Below are 15,828 nucleotides of genomic sequence, written 5' to 3' on the forward strand. Positions count from 1 at the left end.
AGTATGATTCAAATATGGGAATGAATGATTATTGAAAGAAAAAATTTTTTCTAAACTCTTTATTATATTGCCAATTTAATATTCACAAAGATTAAAGTAAAAGAAAGATTTTAAAGATTTTTTACTTAAAATATATGGCTCATATTTGTCAATAAAATTTAATAAAATGTATAATCCACGAAATTATTCTTACCATGCTAATTCTGTTGTCAATCAAAGAAGACTAAGACAAAGGAGGTACCTACGCCAACGTTTAAATTTGTATAGAACTTGTCATGGTATACGCACTCAAACTAATGATGCAATTTTTTTGAGTATGATAATTCGTCTTCCTCCTCAGTCAAGTAATGATCACTATGTGAACGAGTTCTTCAATGGTTCTTCGTTTCCTTGAATAAGAAGAACAATAGAGAATGTCAAGATTTGGCATATTAAGCATATTATTAAGTGCATTTCTATAAAATATATATATATATTTTTATATAATTACTCTTATTATTATAGATATAAACTTGTTATTATAGATATAGATTCAGTTTATTTATTACAGATTGTTCTTACAAGAGAAACTATTTACAAAATCGAAACGTTTCGCCCTCATAAGTCCGAAACTATCGTACAGTATTTGACTATCCGAAACCTCCGAAACCTTAATTTGGAAATACTTTTGTAGATCAAATTGGACGAAACCAACACTGTTAATAATTGATAGATATAGATGTATTTTAGTTTTAAATGTATAAATGTACAATCTGTAAATATAATTTTTTGTTTTCAATTTTATTACTTTTATATAGTTAGAAATGTAATAGAAAATTTCAATAAAGTTTAATGCTTTTAATGAAACAAAAAAAAAAAATCTTTTTTTTTAGATCGATTTGTTTTGTCACACCCTCACACAACAACCTTGATACTACGTGAGGATGGAGTAAAATAAACACACGTGATGTCGTATGTTGCACACTCCAAACAAATAAAAGGAATCACACAAAGCCGACAAAGGTTAAAAAAAGTCCTATTGTCCTTTGTCCTTGTCCGTAATGATAAAATTTTTATCTCAATTATTTGCTACTAAAGATTAATATTTCGAACAAAGAAAATTTAATAAAAATATTTATAACAAACATAAACAAAATATTCATTTCCTTTAAATAAGGGTGCATTAGTTTTATTAGATGCATCAAGTCGCAGAGTTTACAAGCCGCCGTAAACGTTAAATTAAGTTAGAAAATTTCCCTTTTATGATAAATTATTAATTTAATTACAATATTAAGTAATTTATTAAAAATATTGAAAAAAATTTAATGATTTAATTCTAAAAATCTCTTTAGATAGAAAATTAAATCTCAAATCCGGTAGGTTTTTTCACAAATATTTATATTATTCAACTATTTAAAGGATAACGGGTGGAACAGATTACAATGCAATTATTTGAACACAATTCAAAAATTGTAACACGTATTAATATTAAAAGAAATAAAACTAAATTATAAAAGTTTTAATTAAATGTAATAAATCGGCAAAAATTGACCGTAACGCCCAGAATGTTTCGGCAGATTTCTTTTCTGGAAACGCGGTACGGGCAATGTACATACATAATAGTACAAATATATTGTCGAAATATGTATGATACGGACATCCTCTTTTGAAAATTATGAATTACCGTATTGCGGGGATATAGTACCCGAGTATGAGATATATACATATATAATACCCTGCAAAATACGGTAAATTACCATATTTTGGATAAGATTAAGCATATATTGATATATTTAATATATCCGATGACTGAACGTCCTTTAACATAACTGAATCAGCTTATTAAAACTGCCGAAAAAGTAAAATAGAATGGGATGTCATAACCTGTGTAATCCTTACCTAATTAAGTTAATCAAACATGGATCATATGCAATTTATGCATTAGAATGTTTTTAGCGATTGGTATATTTTAATCACTAGCAAGATAATTCGGATATCGACCATTAGCGTCTGATTTGGATTGATTTTCGGCTTAAAACAGAAGACAATTAATGATCAGCATGTAAACAAAAACAAAAAGACATTTCCATGAAAAATCCAGATTTCTTTTAGTTTTTAATTATTAAAATATAAAGTTATAATCTTAAAAGATTTTATAATTTAAAATGAATAACAATGACATGTTAGAACATATTCAAATTCTTATAAGGTCTATTTCTAAATTACTTATAAGAAACCTAATAAACGAATTAATAAATACCTTAATTAATTCAATTTAACTCTTTATTATAGCAAGGTGATGATCCGGTTGGAGGATCAGGATCTTTTATATACTATGACAGTAAAAAAAGCTTCCTTTCTATATATACTGTTTAATTTATATTGAATTTAATTTCATTCATTTTTTTTAGGTGTTGATGCTGATAGAAACTATTCTGAAAATGGTGTACTTTTGTAAGTTTTTAATTAACAAAATTTATCGTCAAATTATTGACTTTTTTAAATAATTTCATTCCTTTATTTGTAGTATTTGCAGTCATTATCGTCGTTATCGCCGAGACCTTTATGAAAATTTTTGACCGGATTTGGCCGATTGTTATTATTATTGTTGTTCTAAAGTTTCTCAATGCTAAAAAATAATACTTATAAAATAAAATTACATTGAGTTTTAAAATAAATTCTTGTTCCGAAAAAAATACCAAGTTGAATATACCACTTCAAAAAGAAATTGTCTAGAATATAACAACAAATTTTTAATACATACAATATTTTATTTGTCCAACTTTCAATGCTGAATATGCTGAATGTAATCATTTTATTTATGGATGTTCTGTGGCACCTCTATTTGAAGACAATTATCATCAGGGATGGAAAAAGTTTCGATTTTGGAGTGTTGGAACCATTTTCGAGCTGAACCGAGCAGCTCGAGTAGAACAAACAATTCCATGAAAGTCGATGTTTCGAAAATGGTTCTCGACTTATTTTACCAAACAATAAAACTAATTTCTTTTGTTTAATTATACATAATTATGATATATTGATTGTATGTGCTTGATAGTAAAAGTTAATAAATATAGTTAAATAATAAAACAACAATCAATATTAATAATGTAATAACAAACAAACAAACATTTAATGATAATAAAAATATCAATTTACTAAAATTTATTGAATAATTTGACTAATTTATTTAAATAATAATTCATTTTTTAAATAAATTAAAAAATTTAATATTTTATTTCATATCAGAACCAGTTCCTGGTATGTTCCTCGTAGAACCGGAGCCGAACTGATGGAGTCGTCCCACATCATAGACATGTACTGTAAGTTACTCAATTTAGTGACTTTATATATGGAAAGTTAATTAGATAAGTTGTTAATACGCGACAAACTAATAAAATTATGTCACATCATGTGATTTCTTTTGTAAAGGAGGCGCGTGATTATATTCACCCCTTCGTCACATACGCTAAATTTATCGTTTATTCTTCTACTAGGTATATGTAAAAAAGTGCCTAAATTTTGTTTCTTAGTAAAAATTACTTACAATTAAAATCGGTAGTCTATATATCCATTCCGTTTAATGGTTTTCTTTAATTGCTACTTATCATTATTATATTAATGACAAAGTACTACGGCCCTACCACAGAGGGACTTCCTAAGAAGTGTACTATGCTCCTCCCATAAAAATTACGCATAGCACCATGCCGTTCCACAACCAACCGGTCCTATCGCAGGACTGCAGCAATAAGCTGGTACCCACGAGCTTACTGAAGTAAGCGCCTATGCTCCAACCCTCGCATAGTACTATACCGCTCCAAAAAATTCCCAACCAGCCCTACTGTGAGACTGCAGCAAAAGCTGGTACTCACAGGCTTACAAAGTAAGCATGCTATGCTCCCGCCCATGCATAGCATCATGCTGCTCCAACAAAAGTACCCAAATAATAAGGAAAGAATGGATATGAATGAGATGTAGGGAGGGAAGTGTGTAAAAGGAACAGAAGGATATATTAACTATAAAAATATATATAAGAAATACTATATAAAATATATAAATAAAAAAAGGATATAAGAGAAGAACGAGTGATAAAAGAAATAAGGGAAATGAAGTGAAAGTAAGAGAGAAGGGTAATGATACGAATATACTAAAAATTTTTGGAAAGGCTATTTATATAAATTTTAGTTATTAGTCCAGAGTATTTTTTCCCGCAAAAGAGATGACTCATGATTATTGATCTTGAGTATATTTACCAATTTTATAATTAAAATTTCACCACACGTGACCGGTGACATTTAAGGGAGTGTGAAAAAATAAGTGCTCAGCCGATAAATATAAACAGGTGAAAACGCGGTGGGCGGTGATGAATATTATTAGGTCACGTGTGGGTGAAAAATTGGGGAGTTATATAAATACACGTGAAAATTTCAAAATAAAGGCCCGCTTATAAGATTTTTAGTTATGATAAATATAATGAAAAAACAGTCTAATTCTTATGATGGAAGCGGTGATATATTGAATTGGTGTATGACTAATTTTATATTAAAGAGTTTCATATTTGTTAGCTACCTTTTGGCGAAATCAATCAGCGTTAGTTTTAGAAATTAATTTTTGCTGATGATGATTATAAGCTTCTTTAACTCGGTTGGCTACCTGATAAGTTTTTAATATTTATCCAAAATTGTGAGGGATGGGTGATCATCCTTCGTCAACAATTTCCTCTTCGTTATTAAACTGAAGATCAGGGTGTTTCATAGATTTAAGTTTTCGTTTCTTGGATTTTGATGTACCTCTAGGATGTTTGATATCGATTATGTCTACGATGAGCTTTTTTCCGTGAGAATAAGTTATGAAAGTATGCGATTGCATTTTAATTTTAAGCAATTAATATGATGAATATATTTTTTTAAAAATTGAGTAACTGTTCAGATAAATGTTTATGGGTTGTAAGGACGTCTTTAGGAAGGTGTTGTTTCCTTTATGGACATTTGACAATATAAATTCAAATAACAAAATTTAACATTTTAACTAAGTTATTTTGACGAACAAAAATTAATTGATAATATAAAGCTGTAAAGAAATCATTTTAACTAAATTTGTTAACCAGTAATTTACTATTGTAAATATTTTATTAAATTTTAATTTAAATTAATTGTTTTATTTACTAGGGAACAGTAACCATTGGGAATCCGGAGCGAAAGCAAAATCTTAATTAAACTTAATTAAACACGGTAAATTTAATTGAAATATCAAAAAAAAGGATGTTTCGTCATTATAAAATTCAGTTTAAACAAAATTATCATTTATTTTCGTTATTTTTCGAATAAATAGGTTTTATTTTTATCATGCATAAACAAAGAATAACGTATATCAGAAGAACCAATACGAATGGATGGCCATCGACTCACACAGTGAGCGGGCGGACAACGGGACATTTGTGAAACCGACACGAATAGTATTTAGTCCGGAGCGAAGCGAAGGACTAATAAATTGTTAGGCTGAAAGATTATCACTGATTATCACTGGAGTTACTTGAAATGTTTAGACCGATGACAGCCACCATAGCTACAGTCAAATCACTCGAATAACGCGGAATAGTAATCGAATAAGGATTTTTAATATCCGGAAAACTTACAACATTTTGTTTACTGCGATGTACTGCGTGCTACTGCGTATAATAATGAATAGATTTGCATTGTTTTTTTTTTGTTTTTCTTCTATACTGTATAAATTAGGTTTAGATTTTGTAGATTTTGTGAAATGTAAATAAAAATGTACATCTTTTTGAATGAATATTATCATTTAGATCGTAATATTTATAAATGAGGACTGTACTTTTTAAACTTGTATGAAAAAAAAAAGAATTTTTTTTTTTTTAACTTAAACTATTTGGAGTCCTACAATACGTTATAAATGGATGATACAATTGATGTGTCGGGTTCTCACGGACATGATGCTTCAGATGGATATGGAAATGGCGCAAATGCGGGTCAAGCCGGTATAGGTTCAGATGGTGGGAATATAGATGTTACCTTATCATCTGTTCCGTATTCAAATGAACCCGGTCTTATTAATATTTATGGCACAGAAACTTATTCAAATGGGCATGTGGAATACATTAATAGTAATTATAATCTTGGTACAGAAGGATTAATTCATTTTACGTCTGTTGGAGGTAACGGAGGAAATGGAGGAAATGGTGCAAATGGTTATGGTACGTTTAAATTATTATTTATACTTACAAATTTTATTATTGCGAAACTTAATATAATTATTTATTATAATAGATGGTTATAATGGGAGTAACGGAATTGATGCAACCATGTCTACAATTGGCACAGATGGTGAACGAGGAGGTGATGGTGGTGATGGAGGACGAGGAAGTTCAGGTGGTAATGGTGGTAATGGTGGTCATATTAAAATAAGTGTGAATGAATATGATGCTCATTTACTTATGCTAATTGGTGAGTTTGAAGTATCAGGAGGTATTGGTGGTAACCCTGGGTATCATGGAATAGGTGGAAAAGGTGGTAGTGGTGGGATGGGTGGTCAATCATATTCTTGGACGGAAACTATACCTGCAGTATATGAATATCCAAGTAACAATGCCTTAACCAGATATGATCCGGACACTGTTGATGCTACTATCCATTTTCGTGGAATTGAAGAAACCAAGTATAGAATAAGAAACACAGGAGACAGCTGGGAGCAATCATGTTATTATGATGCTAGAATTTCAATTGATTCTGGTGATTCTAATGCATTAACAAGATATAATGGACCTCCTATCGAATATTATAGTACCGAAGAAACTTATCATTATGATAGAGGATTTGGAGAAGCCGACATCTATCATCTTAGACAAGATGATATCTATCTACATGGTACAGTAAATGCTAATTATCATGATAATTTTAGATTAATCGAGCCAGCTGAACCTCCTGAACCTCCCGAACCTATATTAATTATTCCTGAAGAAATTATCACTCATACAAATCCTGGAGGGATTGATGGAGATAATGGGTGTGATGGGTATACTCCTACAGAATTTTTAAATGGAGGATATATGGGAACAAATGGTAGTTTTGAATTTGGTGTTATAAATGAATATGGCAAATGGCAACGTAGAGATGAAAAATTTTGTAAATTAGAAATCAATTCGGTTGAATGTGTAATACAAAATAATTCTGGAATCTTTGAACCTGGAAGCTCTATTAATGTTGGTATGGAAATTTTTAATACAGGATGTCCAACACCAAAACATACTCCTATTAGAATTGAACTTGATGAATATAATACTTGGATTGTAAATAATCCAAAGGTTGATGCACCATTAAATTTGCTAGACTATGATTCAAAAAATATTGGAAGCGATCAAGGAATGACGATAAAAATTAATGATCCAAAAATTGTAACAAACGGAATACCATTGTCCGTACCTATAAATTTAAATAAATTTAAAGCAACAATGACAAAAATTGAAAGGCCCGTACCAATCTTAACTCATTCATCAATTTCTTTTGTTATTCAACAACCGATTAATATAAGTGAAGTAATATCCATACGTTCTCCTGGTAGTTTGCAATATGAAGTATTTTGGTTCGTTAATAATATTAGTTATTTAAGCTTCGGACAAGATTCAACATTTAAACGATTAATCAGAACCAAATTAACTAGAGGGGAATCAACTGGTATTGAAATTGATAACCAAGAAATTAGATATATAGAAGCATATCAATCTATTCAAATTACAAGTAAACTTTCACTTGATCAAGATTATAACGGAATTCAACAATTTACCGTAACTTTACAGATTGGTGATAATGACGATCGACCTAATATTCTCAAATCCATTCAAACTCGTAAATTTACGATTCAACCACCATTAGCAGAAAATATACCACATTTATTTCTTGATGTAACAAAAAATGAATGTATTAATCTCGCTGGTTCTAACATCTCATATTGTAAAGATAATGGATCGATTAATTTAACTTTATCAAAAGAAATTCATTATTCTGTCAAAGGTTCAATCAAATTTGGGGATGGTACATTAATTCTGTTAGATCATAATTTTAATTTTGATAAAGATGCTTTTATTTATATTACACAAAAAACTTCTCCAATGAGATGTGATGTAAATCTTATCACAGACGAAAATGAATCTCATATATTTGCTTTGATAGCAAATACATTTGAAGATAGAAGCAACAAAATTGATTGGAAATTTCAAACAATTAATAGAATTAATAACAATATTAATACATATTCTACGCCTTTTAAACTTCGGGTTGAACATATTATTCATTATATTGATCATGGTACAAAAATTTTTGAACCAAATTGTAAAGGATTTATTGAAAAAGTCATAGTATTTAATGAAGGTGAAATGCCTTCACCAAATAATCAAGATATTATCATTTCACTTTCACAAACGAGTAATATAATTCCTGATAATTCATTTTTTAGAATTAATAAGTCAATTCCTTATTGTGGAACGTTTGAATCAGAGAACATAAATTTGAGATTTTCTATCAAAAATAATGAAAATGGATTTAATAATATTATTCCTTTACGTATTAAAGATCATATTAAATTCAATACTAATATTAAATCAATTAATCATACAATACAAAATTTTGATAATTTTCCAATACAAGAAATTACCATTCAATATCCTATTGAGATGGGAGAATATTTGGGTTACAGAAATCCTTCTGCAACAGAAGAAATTTATAGTTTATATTGGAAAATTAAGAATATTAGTAATGTAGAATTTGGTAAATCTTCAAATATTGGTCGTCTTATAGTTACTTCAGTAGATAATAATATTCCAAATAATGTCTTACATATAAAAGAAATTGAATCTTTAATGAGTGAAAACTATTCATTAGAAACGACCAAAATTAAAATCAGTGATGAAACCTTACTCGACCCATTTAATTTTAAATTATACTTAGGTTCAATAGAAACACCTGAAACATTATTGCCGATTCAATCATATCCATTCCATTTATTACCATTATCACGAGAAGATACTTATAAAAAATTTGATTTGGTATTTGATTTAAATGAAGGACGGTTAGCTTTGAATAATCAACAATTAAATGATTACATCCAACCTGGAAATTTTAAATTTACAATATCTACACCAAAATCAAAAGATGTTAAAGTTGGGGATGTTGAAATTCAAGGAAAATTACAATATACGAACGGTTGGATGATTAAGATTAATGAACGGTTCACTTTGGACATATCCGGTTGGATATACTTGTATACAAATGGAAAAGACAATATTTCCACCGGATCAATTAATATTAAGGTCGCACAAGAAGATACACATCTTCTTTATTTAATTGATAAATCTTGTTTAGAAAAATGTGATGATCAATTATATCGAGTGATAGATAATAATAGAAATCTCGAATATAATAGAATATATCAATTTACTTTAGTTAATTATGATTGTACTCCAGCAGATGATAGTGGAATATATGAACCTGGAGGTCGAATAGTTATACGTAAAATTGAAGTTGAAAATACTGGTGGTATGCCAACTCCAATCAGTCATGATGTTGAAATCTCCATTAATCTTTTAAATTCAACTGAAATTTCTTTACCAAATGATAATAGCTTAAAATTACCTAAACCTATTGAAAATTCTGTGAAAAAAATATTAAGTCCAATTAAAAGTGACGATGAATTATGCTTGGAATTTCAAATAAATCAACAAAGTAAAGCTTCGAGGGATAGACCATTAAATATAACAGGAAAGATAAATTTAAAAGCCATAATGTTTGGAATTAATCGGGAAATAAAAAATTTTACATTACCGAAACAATTTAATATACAATATCCGATTCAAATTTGTCCTGATACTAAAATTCAAGATATTCCATATAAAAACATAACAAGAATTACTTGGAGATTAAATAATATTAGTCGAATTGATTTTGGATCAGAATCAAAATTAAAAAGGGTTATTAAAGTTCAAGTTAAAATTGAAAAAATGTCACCAGAAAATAGTTTGAAATTCAAAACTGACCGAGGTTTAAATGATATTTTTGAACAAGAAATTTCATTATTAGAAGCTAAACAATCAAAAGATACGTTTTGTGAATTGGTTAGAACATTAAAAAATCAACATTCAACGGTTATAGATGCAAACCTATCTATTACACTTTTTATTGGTTCCATACAATTACCTGATAGAGAATTTGATATTGAAATACGAAACAAATATATTGAAGTTTTTCCAAGTTATGAATCAAATAGCGATTCCGACGTTTTACTTGTAGCAAATGCTAAAACCACTAAAAAAGATACCATTTATTGGGATGAGTTATGTCGAAAATTTGGATTATCAATGTCTATTTGGAATATTAAAAGAGAAGGACATTTTGATTTATTTGAATCTAGTATAATTAAAGATTATTTAGGGAAATCTATAGTCATACTTAATGATGAATTAAATGGGAACAAATATATAAATCAAATCATAAATTATCTTGATCCTACCCAGTTTTATCAAACTGTTAAATATTATAATATCAAATTTTTTGTAATCGGAATGAATGTTAGTGATCAAAAAATCAAAGAATTATTTATACCAATAGAGATGATTAATAGCAAACCTATAGCATCATATGAAAGAGTTAAACGTTATATAAAAAGTACGAAGAAGTTGATAATAAGCGAAGATATGAAATATGAAAAATCCGAAGAAAAAAAGTTTCAAAATCTTAAAAGAACGTTAGATTTGGAGTGTATTAATACTCATTTATTACCAGGAGATATGAATTGTTTTGCATCAGAAGAATCATATAGAATGAATAAATTACGAAAATTATCAAAATCTTTACAAAAACTTTATCCGGGAGATCAACATATTATTTTATCAACTATCAGTAATAATAGTGATTATGATCAAATTACTTTATGTAAAACCACCAATAGGACAAAACAATATTTAACGTATAATTCCGTTCAACTAGATGATATCGATGATCATCAGATTGAAAGGATGTCTATGATTGGATTATTATCTTGTATTCCATTTTCGAAAAGGCTTGAAAAATTACGACAATTTTTATTTGACCCTATACAAGATGCAGATCAGAAAAAAGTGCTTAAAAGTTTGATTGAAGCTGATCTAGCAATGGAATTAAATGGGTTATGTGGATCGAATATAATTTCAAAGAAAATGAGATTAATGATATCAGATATTTTATTAATACAATTAGAATTATTTGGAAAATTTTGTGAATTTGTTAAATTTATAATTTCAAAAGAAAATTCATTTTCTGGTGAACATACAAAATGGGCATTAAGTGTTTTTGCAAAATTAAAAATTTTGCTTCATTATTCTAATAATATATTATTTTTTAGAAATAATACTCGAATTTATGAACTGAAACAAATTATTTATGATGGTTATTTAAAAGCTTTTGAAAAATGTAATAATCAATATTATCCTTTATTACATTATTTAAAAATTAAGGCTAAAAGTATAAAAAAGAATTGGAAAAATAATTTTGAATTAAAGCATGATAAAAAAGAAAAATTGAAGCTTTTTAGAGGTTATATGATAGGAATTTTAATATCAAATAATTTAAAAACTGACAATGAATTATTTAATGATGATTTAGATATTATTATATCAGATGATGATTATAAGATTATTGAACAAACCCATAAAAATACTATTAATAGAATCGGAAAAATAAAAACAAAACATCAAGAACAGATTGAATTATTAGAACATCAAGCTAATTTCGAAAATTTGAGATCAGATTCTAATCATGGAATTGAAGTAAATAATATTGGTTCCGCTGAAGATTTTACTGAAACTGCAAATCAAGGATTAGAAGCATCTAATTTTGGGTCCGAAGATATTACCGTGATTACGAATCAAGGATTAGAAGCATCTAATTTCGGGTCTGAAGATACTACCGTGATTATGAATCAAGGATTGGAAGCATCTAATTTCGGGTCTGAAATTGGGACTGAAAATTCATGATATTTTTTATATAGCAATTATATGTCGTTATTGTTCTAAAAAAAATATTATTCTAATTTTCTTTCATAGAAAGTTTATACATTAATGTTTTATGGAAAGATGTTGAAATTTTAAAGAAAATGCCACTTATATATAAAATATAACAACGAATTTTGTTTCTGTTTGAAAGGTAGCCATAATTTGTTAGCCAATTAATATATCCTATTTCATAGTGGATACGGACGAAATCATAAAGGAGTTAAATTAAAATAATTTCATTTAGTTGTATTGTTTTCGTCTCATTCTTATGATTGATATATAATGCTTCCCAAAACTGTTTTACAAATTACAAAAGCAGGGCGGATATTTTTAAAATATCCGGTAAAATTTTTTATTTTTCCGATTATATTAAAAATAAAATCAATACTCAATTATTATTGATTTTCATCAAAATAATTTCGACTTGTTAAAATTGACTTAAAGGCTGAAAGGATGCTCATCGTATTGTTTACCTTCACCTTGAAACAGAATTATAATTGAAATAGTTTTAACTTTGTTAAATCACTAAGATCTGAGTAATTGTACTCTACTAAAATCATTTTATATATAGGTTGTCATAAGTAAATATATTATTCATATCAGTCATATAAATAAAAGTTGGAAAACTCTCTTGCAGTATTAACAGTTAAAGAAAATGTCATTGCTTATTTGAAAACTTCTTCCTATAGCAATCCAGAAACGATCCGTGTCAGTGAGAATATCGACATTTTGCAACGTGATGCTATAGAAAGAATGGAAGAAAACAAACGGTTAGCATATGATTCTGCAGATCGTGATTTCTCGAGAGAAAAAAATATTTACTAGAAGCAATGACAATTATGTTCTTTCAACTGCTGCATGGTTCGATATACTCTGGTAGTCTTTTCAGATGCACGTGGACCATGTAGAGCTACGTGTTCATCTTTCAAGAGATTCTCTCCACAAAATTCGCGTTAGTTTCCTGCATAATAGACATTAGTTCTTTGTTCTGGAGCAATCACTCCATTGACTCTCTATCTTCTGACAACGGAATATGGTATTATATTGGCTATCAAATATTACAAGGGTGAGTACTGGAGAAATGAATAATAAAGTTTTATATTACACGTTCTTACAATCTTCTGCAGCCTTCCTTTCCAAGTGCTAAGATAGTAATATGTAAATTAAGATTTGGCATTAATAAATATATTACAATGCCGATGACAATGAGACAGCGGCTAATGAAAATTAAGACACATTAACTAAATCTATTACGACTCACTTACCAGTAGCACCAGGTTGCTCTACGATAACATGAATCTATCTACGATAACGTGAATGTGATTTTTGGGTGGGTTTGACGATAAGAAGCAGAAAAGAAAAGCACAAGATTAAGTAAGTATTCAGCATTATTGACAAATATGACAGCCTTCTTCGATATTGCCCTTAAGTATAAAAGCTTAGCATTATTTTGGGTAGGACATAAGAAATTTTTCCTTGTTGGTGAGATATTCAAACAAACGAACCAGTTCATTTCATTTAATGCATTAGTTTCTTTAGTAAGACTGTGGACAATATTAAGAATTCTATCGGTTGAAAAAATTAGTTTCACAAGTGGTTCGAAAAAGAAATTGATATTTTTTTTGCAGGATATACTGTATATACAGTATATGAAAACCGATTGTCGCACAGATTTGATCTGACTCATCATGATCGGCAGCGTAGTTGCTATACCACAATTGCGAATTTAAATTTATTGCCTGAACTGTTGCAGGTAAGACAATATTCTGTTCCATTTCTATACCACTATTTCCTCTCTCTTTCCCCTCACTCTTTCACTTTCCCCTTCCTTTCCTTTCCCTTATTCTCTTTCACTTTCCCCTTCTTTTCCTTTCCCTTATTCTCTTTCACTTTCCCCTTTCTCTTTTCCTTCCTTTCCTTTTCTGATCTCCTTTTCTCGCTTCCCTTTTCCCCTTTCCCTTTCCCTTATTCCCTCGCTCTCTCCCCTTCCCCCTGATCAATGTTGCTGCACCTCAACGTTGGTGATCAGGTGACTACAAGTTTTTTAAAATAACTTGGCCAAGTTAGCAATAAATAGTTACGATTTGTTTCATTTTATTAATATAATTATAAAATTAAGAATAAATTTTATGTTTAATTTCTCATCTATATGATTATTCGATTTTAATTTTTACAAACGTATTAATAATATAGTCCAAAGATTATTAATTAGTATATTTAAAATTTATTGTAACTTTAGTTAAACATAGGTCATTTATACTTTATTGTAGCTTTTAACAATTGTAACAGTTAGTTAAAACTAAAATAATAAATGTTAAAACAATTTTAACATTTGGTTTCGGCATCACTAGACGTACTCTTGAATTTGTATTATAAAAAATGCGACGAAGAGATCACTATTACAGGATGATTATAAAAGTTGCATTGACTGTCTACATTCCAGATGATTTCGTTCACTATCGTATGCTAAGTTCGGAGATGGAGAGCACCCCACGAGGCCACTATGAATTTTAATAATATTTTTGATGGAAACAACAATCTCTCCTCCTTTTAGTCTTTTCAAGTTTCATTCATAATTTTCATTTATTATTGCGAAAATAAGGAAAGACTTAAATAAATTTATATCCGCTACAGATTTTTTCATTCATCAAATTTATTTAAGGAACTAGTAATTGTGGAACAATAGTAAGCTAATGTTATTATTGCAACCGAAATTATTATGTTTCATCATTAGATCCGCTTTCGATATCGGTCTATTTGGTCATACTTACAAAATTGGCTACTATATATTTCTTTGTTGGTTTGCCCCTTTTGGTTATTTTATTATTGGCGTTTATTTCTTTTGGGAATTTTACTTAGTCCAATTTGGCTAACCATACTCCTTAGTAATACTAACGTATTTCGAATATAAATGGATAATGTATAATCGTATTCTTTTCATTCTTTTTCAAATCAATAAAAAAGCCGATGCTCACAAATATTTCTTATAGGGAAAACTATAAAAAAGATTTTCCATCAGAGTTTTCTGAAGAAACAAAAAAATAACTTACTTTATGGCATAATATAATTCTAAATGATGAAATTTTTATAACTATTATTAATGATCAAGTCTTGTCAGCCAAAATATCTCAGATTCGTCAACATCGTCGACATTAAATTCAAGTTTTTTTAATAATTTTTTTATTTTTATATATTTTTAGTTTAATATATTTATTTTTTTTATTTTTTTACATTCATTTTTATATTTTTATATATACATATATTTTCATACATAATGCCATATTTATACCACATTTCCTAATATTCGTCTGTGATTTTCCTTATTGATATTTTTTTGGGTGATGGATAAGCTAAAAAAGTGTACGGGACGTTAGTTTCTGTAGTTATTTCATGGATCAGCTTTGATATCCACTATTACATATTATACATCAAAATTTCAACCTGAGAACTCACTTAAATCGGGGTATGAAAATTTAAAAAGACTATTGGAAAGAATCCCCAGAAAGATTTCCTACACATACACCAACTCTTCATGATGAACGTATTCATGAAGAATTGTCAGATGAGTTCGGGCTGGCTGAACGTAACTATTTATTATTTAATTGATTTTTTTTATTTAATTTATCACATTTATATTTAACTAATTGTTTTATTTTAAGCACGAGTCTAGTCTATTTTAATTAGAAGAACTCCCAACTATATTCCTATCACATTTCCGAAGGTACACCCGCCACAATCAAATTCGGTTATTGCATTCAATAGTATGCAACCACTGGACGATGCTATTGTATGATTATTTGAAAGGTATAGTA

The 15,828-nt window shown here is 28.6% G+C and overlaps 2 protein-coding genes across 2 annotated transcripts; one reads left to right on the forward strand and one right to left on the reverse strand.

The window, feature by feature from the left end:
• Positions 1-5,892: 5,892 nt before the first annotated feature.
• OCT59_010473 (uncharacterized protein) lies at positions 5,893-12,255 on the forward strand (the record flags this gene model as incomplete). Its single annotated transcript, XM_025325741.2, has 2 exons — positions 5,893-6,193; positions 6,267-12,255. The coding sequence occupies 2 exons, from the start codon at positions 5,893-5,895 to the stop codon at positions 11,996-11,998; spliced, it is 6,033 nt and encodes a 2,010-aa protein (XP_025179768.1). The 3' UTR covers positions 11,999-12,255.
• Positions 12,256-12,655: 400 nt separating this feature from the next.
• On the reverse strand, positions 12,656-13,193 carry OCT59_010474 (uncharacterized protein; the record flags this gene model as incomplete). Its single annotated transcript, XM_066133034.1, has 4 exons — positions 12,656-12,758; positions 12,839-12,938; positions 13,018-13,064; positions 13,132-13,193. The coding sequence occupies 4 exons, from the start codon at positions 13,191-13,193 to the stop codon at positions 12,656-12,658; spliced, it is 312 nt and encodes a 103-aa protein (XP_066000621.1).
• Positions 13,194-15,828: the final 2,635 nt, after the last annotated feature.

The sequence above is a fragment of the Rhizophagus irregularis genome, chromosome 18 (genome assembly GCF_026210795.1).
Source record: "Rhizophagus irregularis chromosome 18, complete sequence".
NCBI lineage: Eukaryota > Fungi > Glomeromycota > Glomeromycetes > Glomerales > Glomeraceae > Rhizophagus > Rhizophagus irregularis.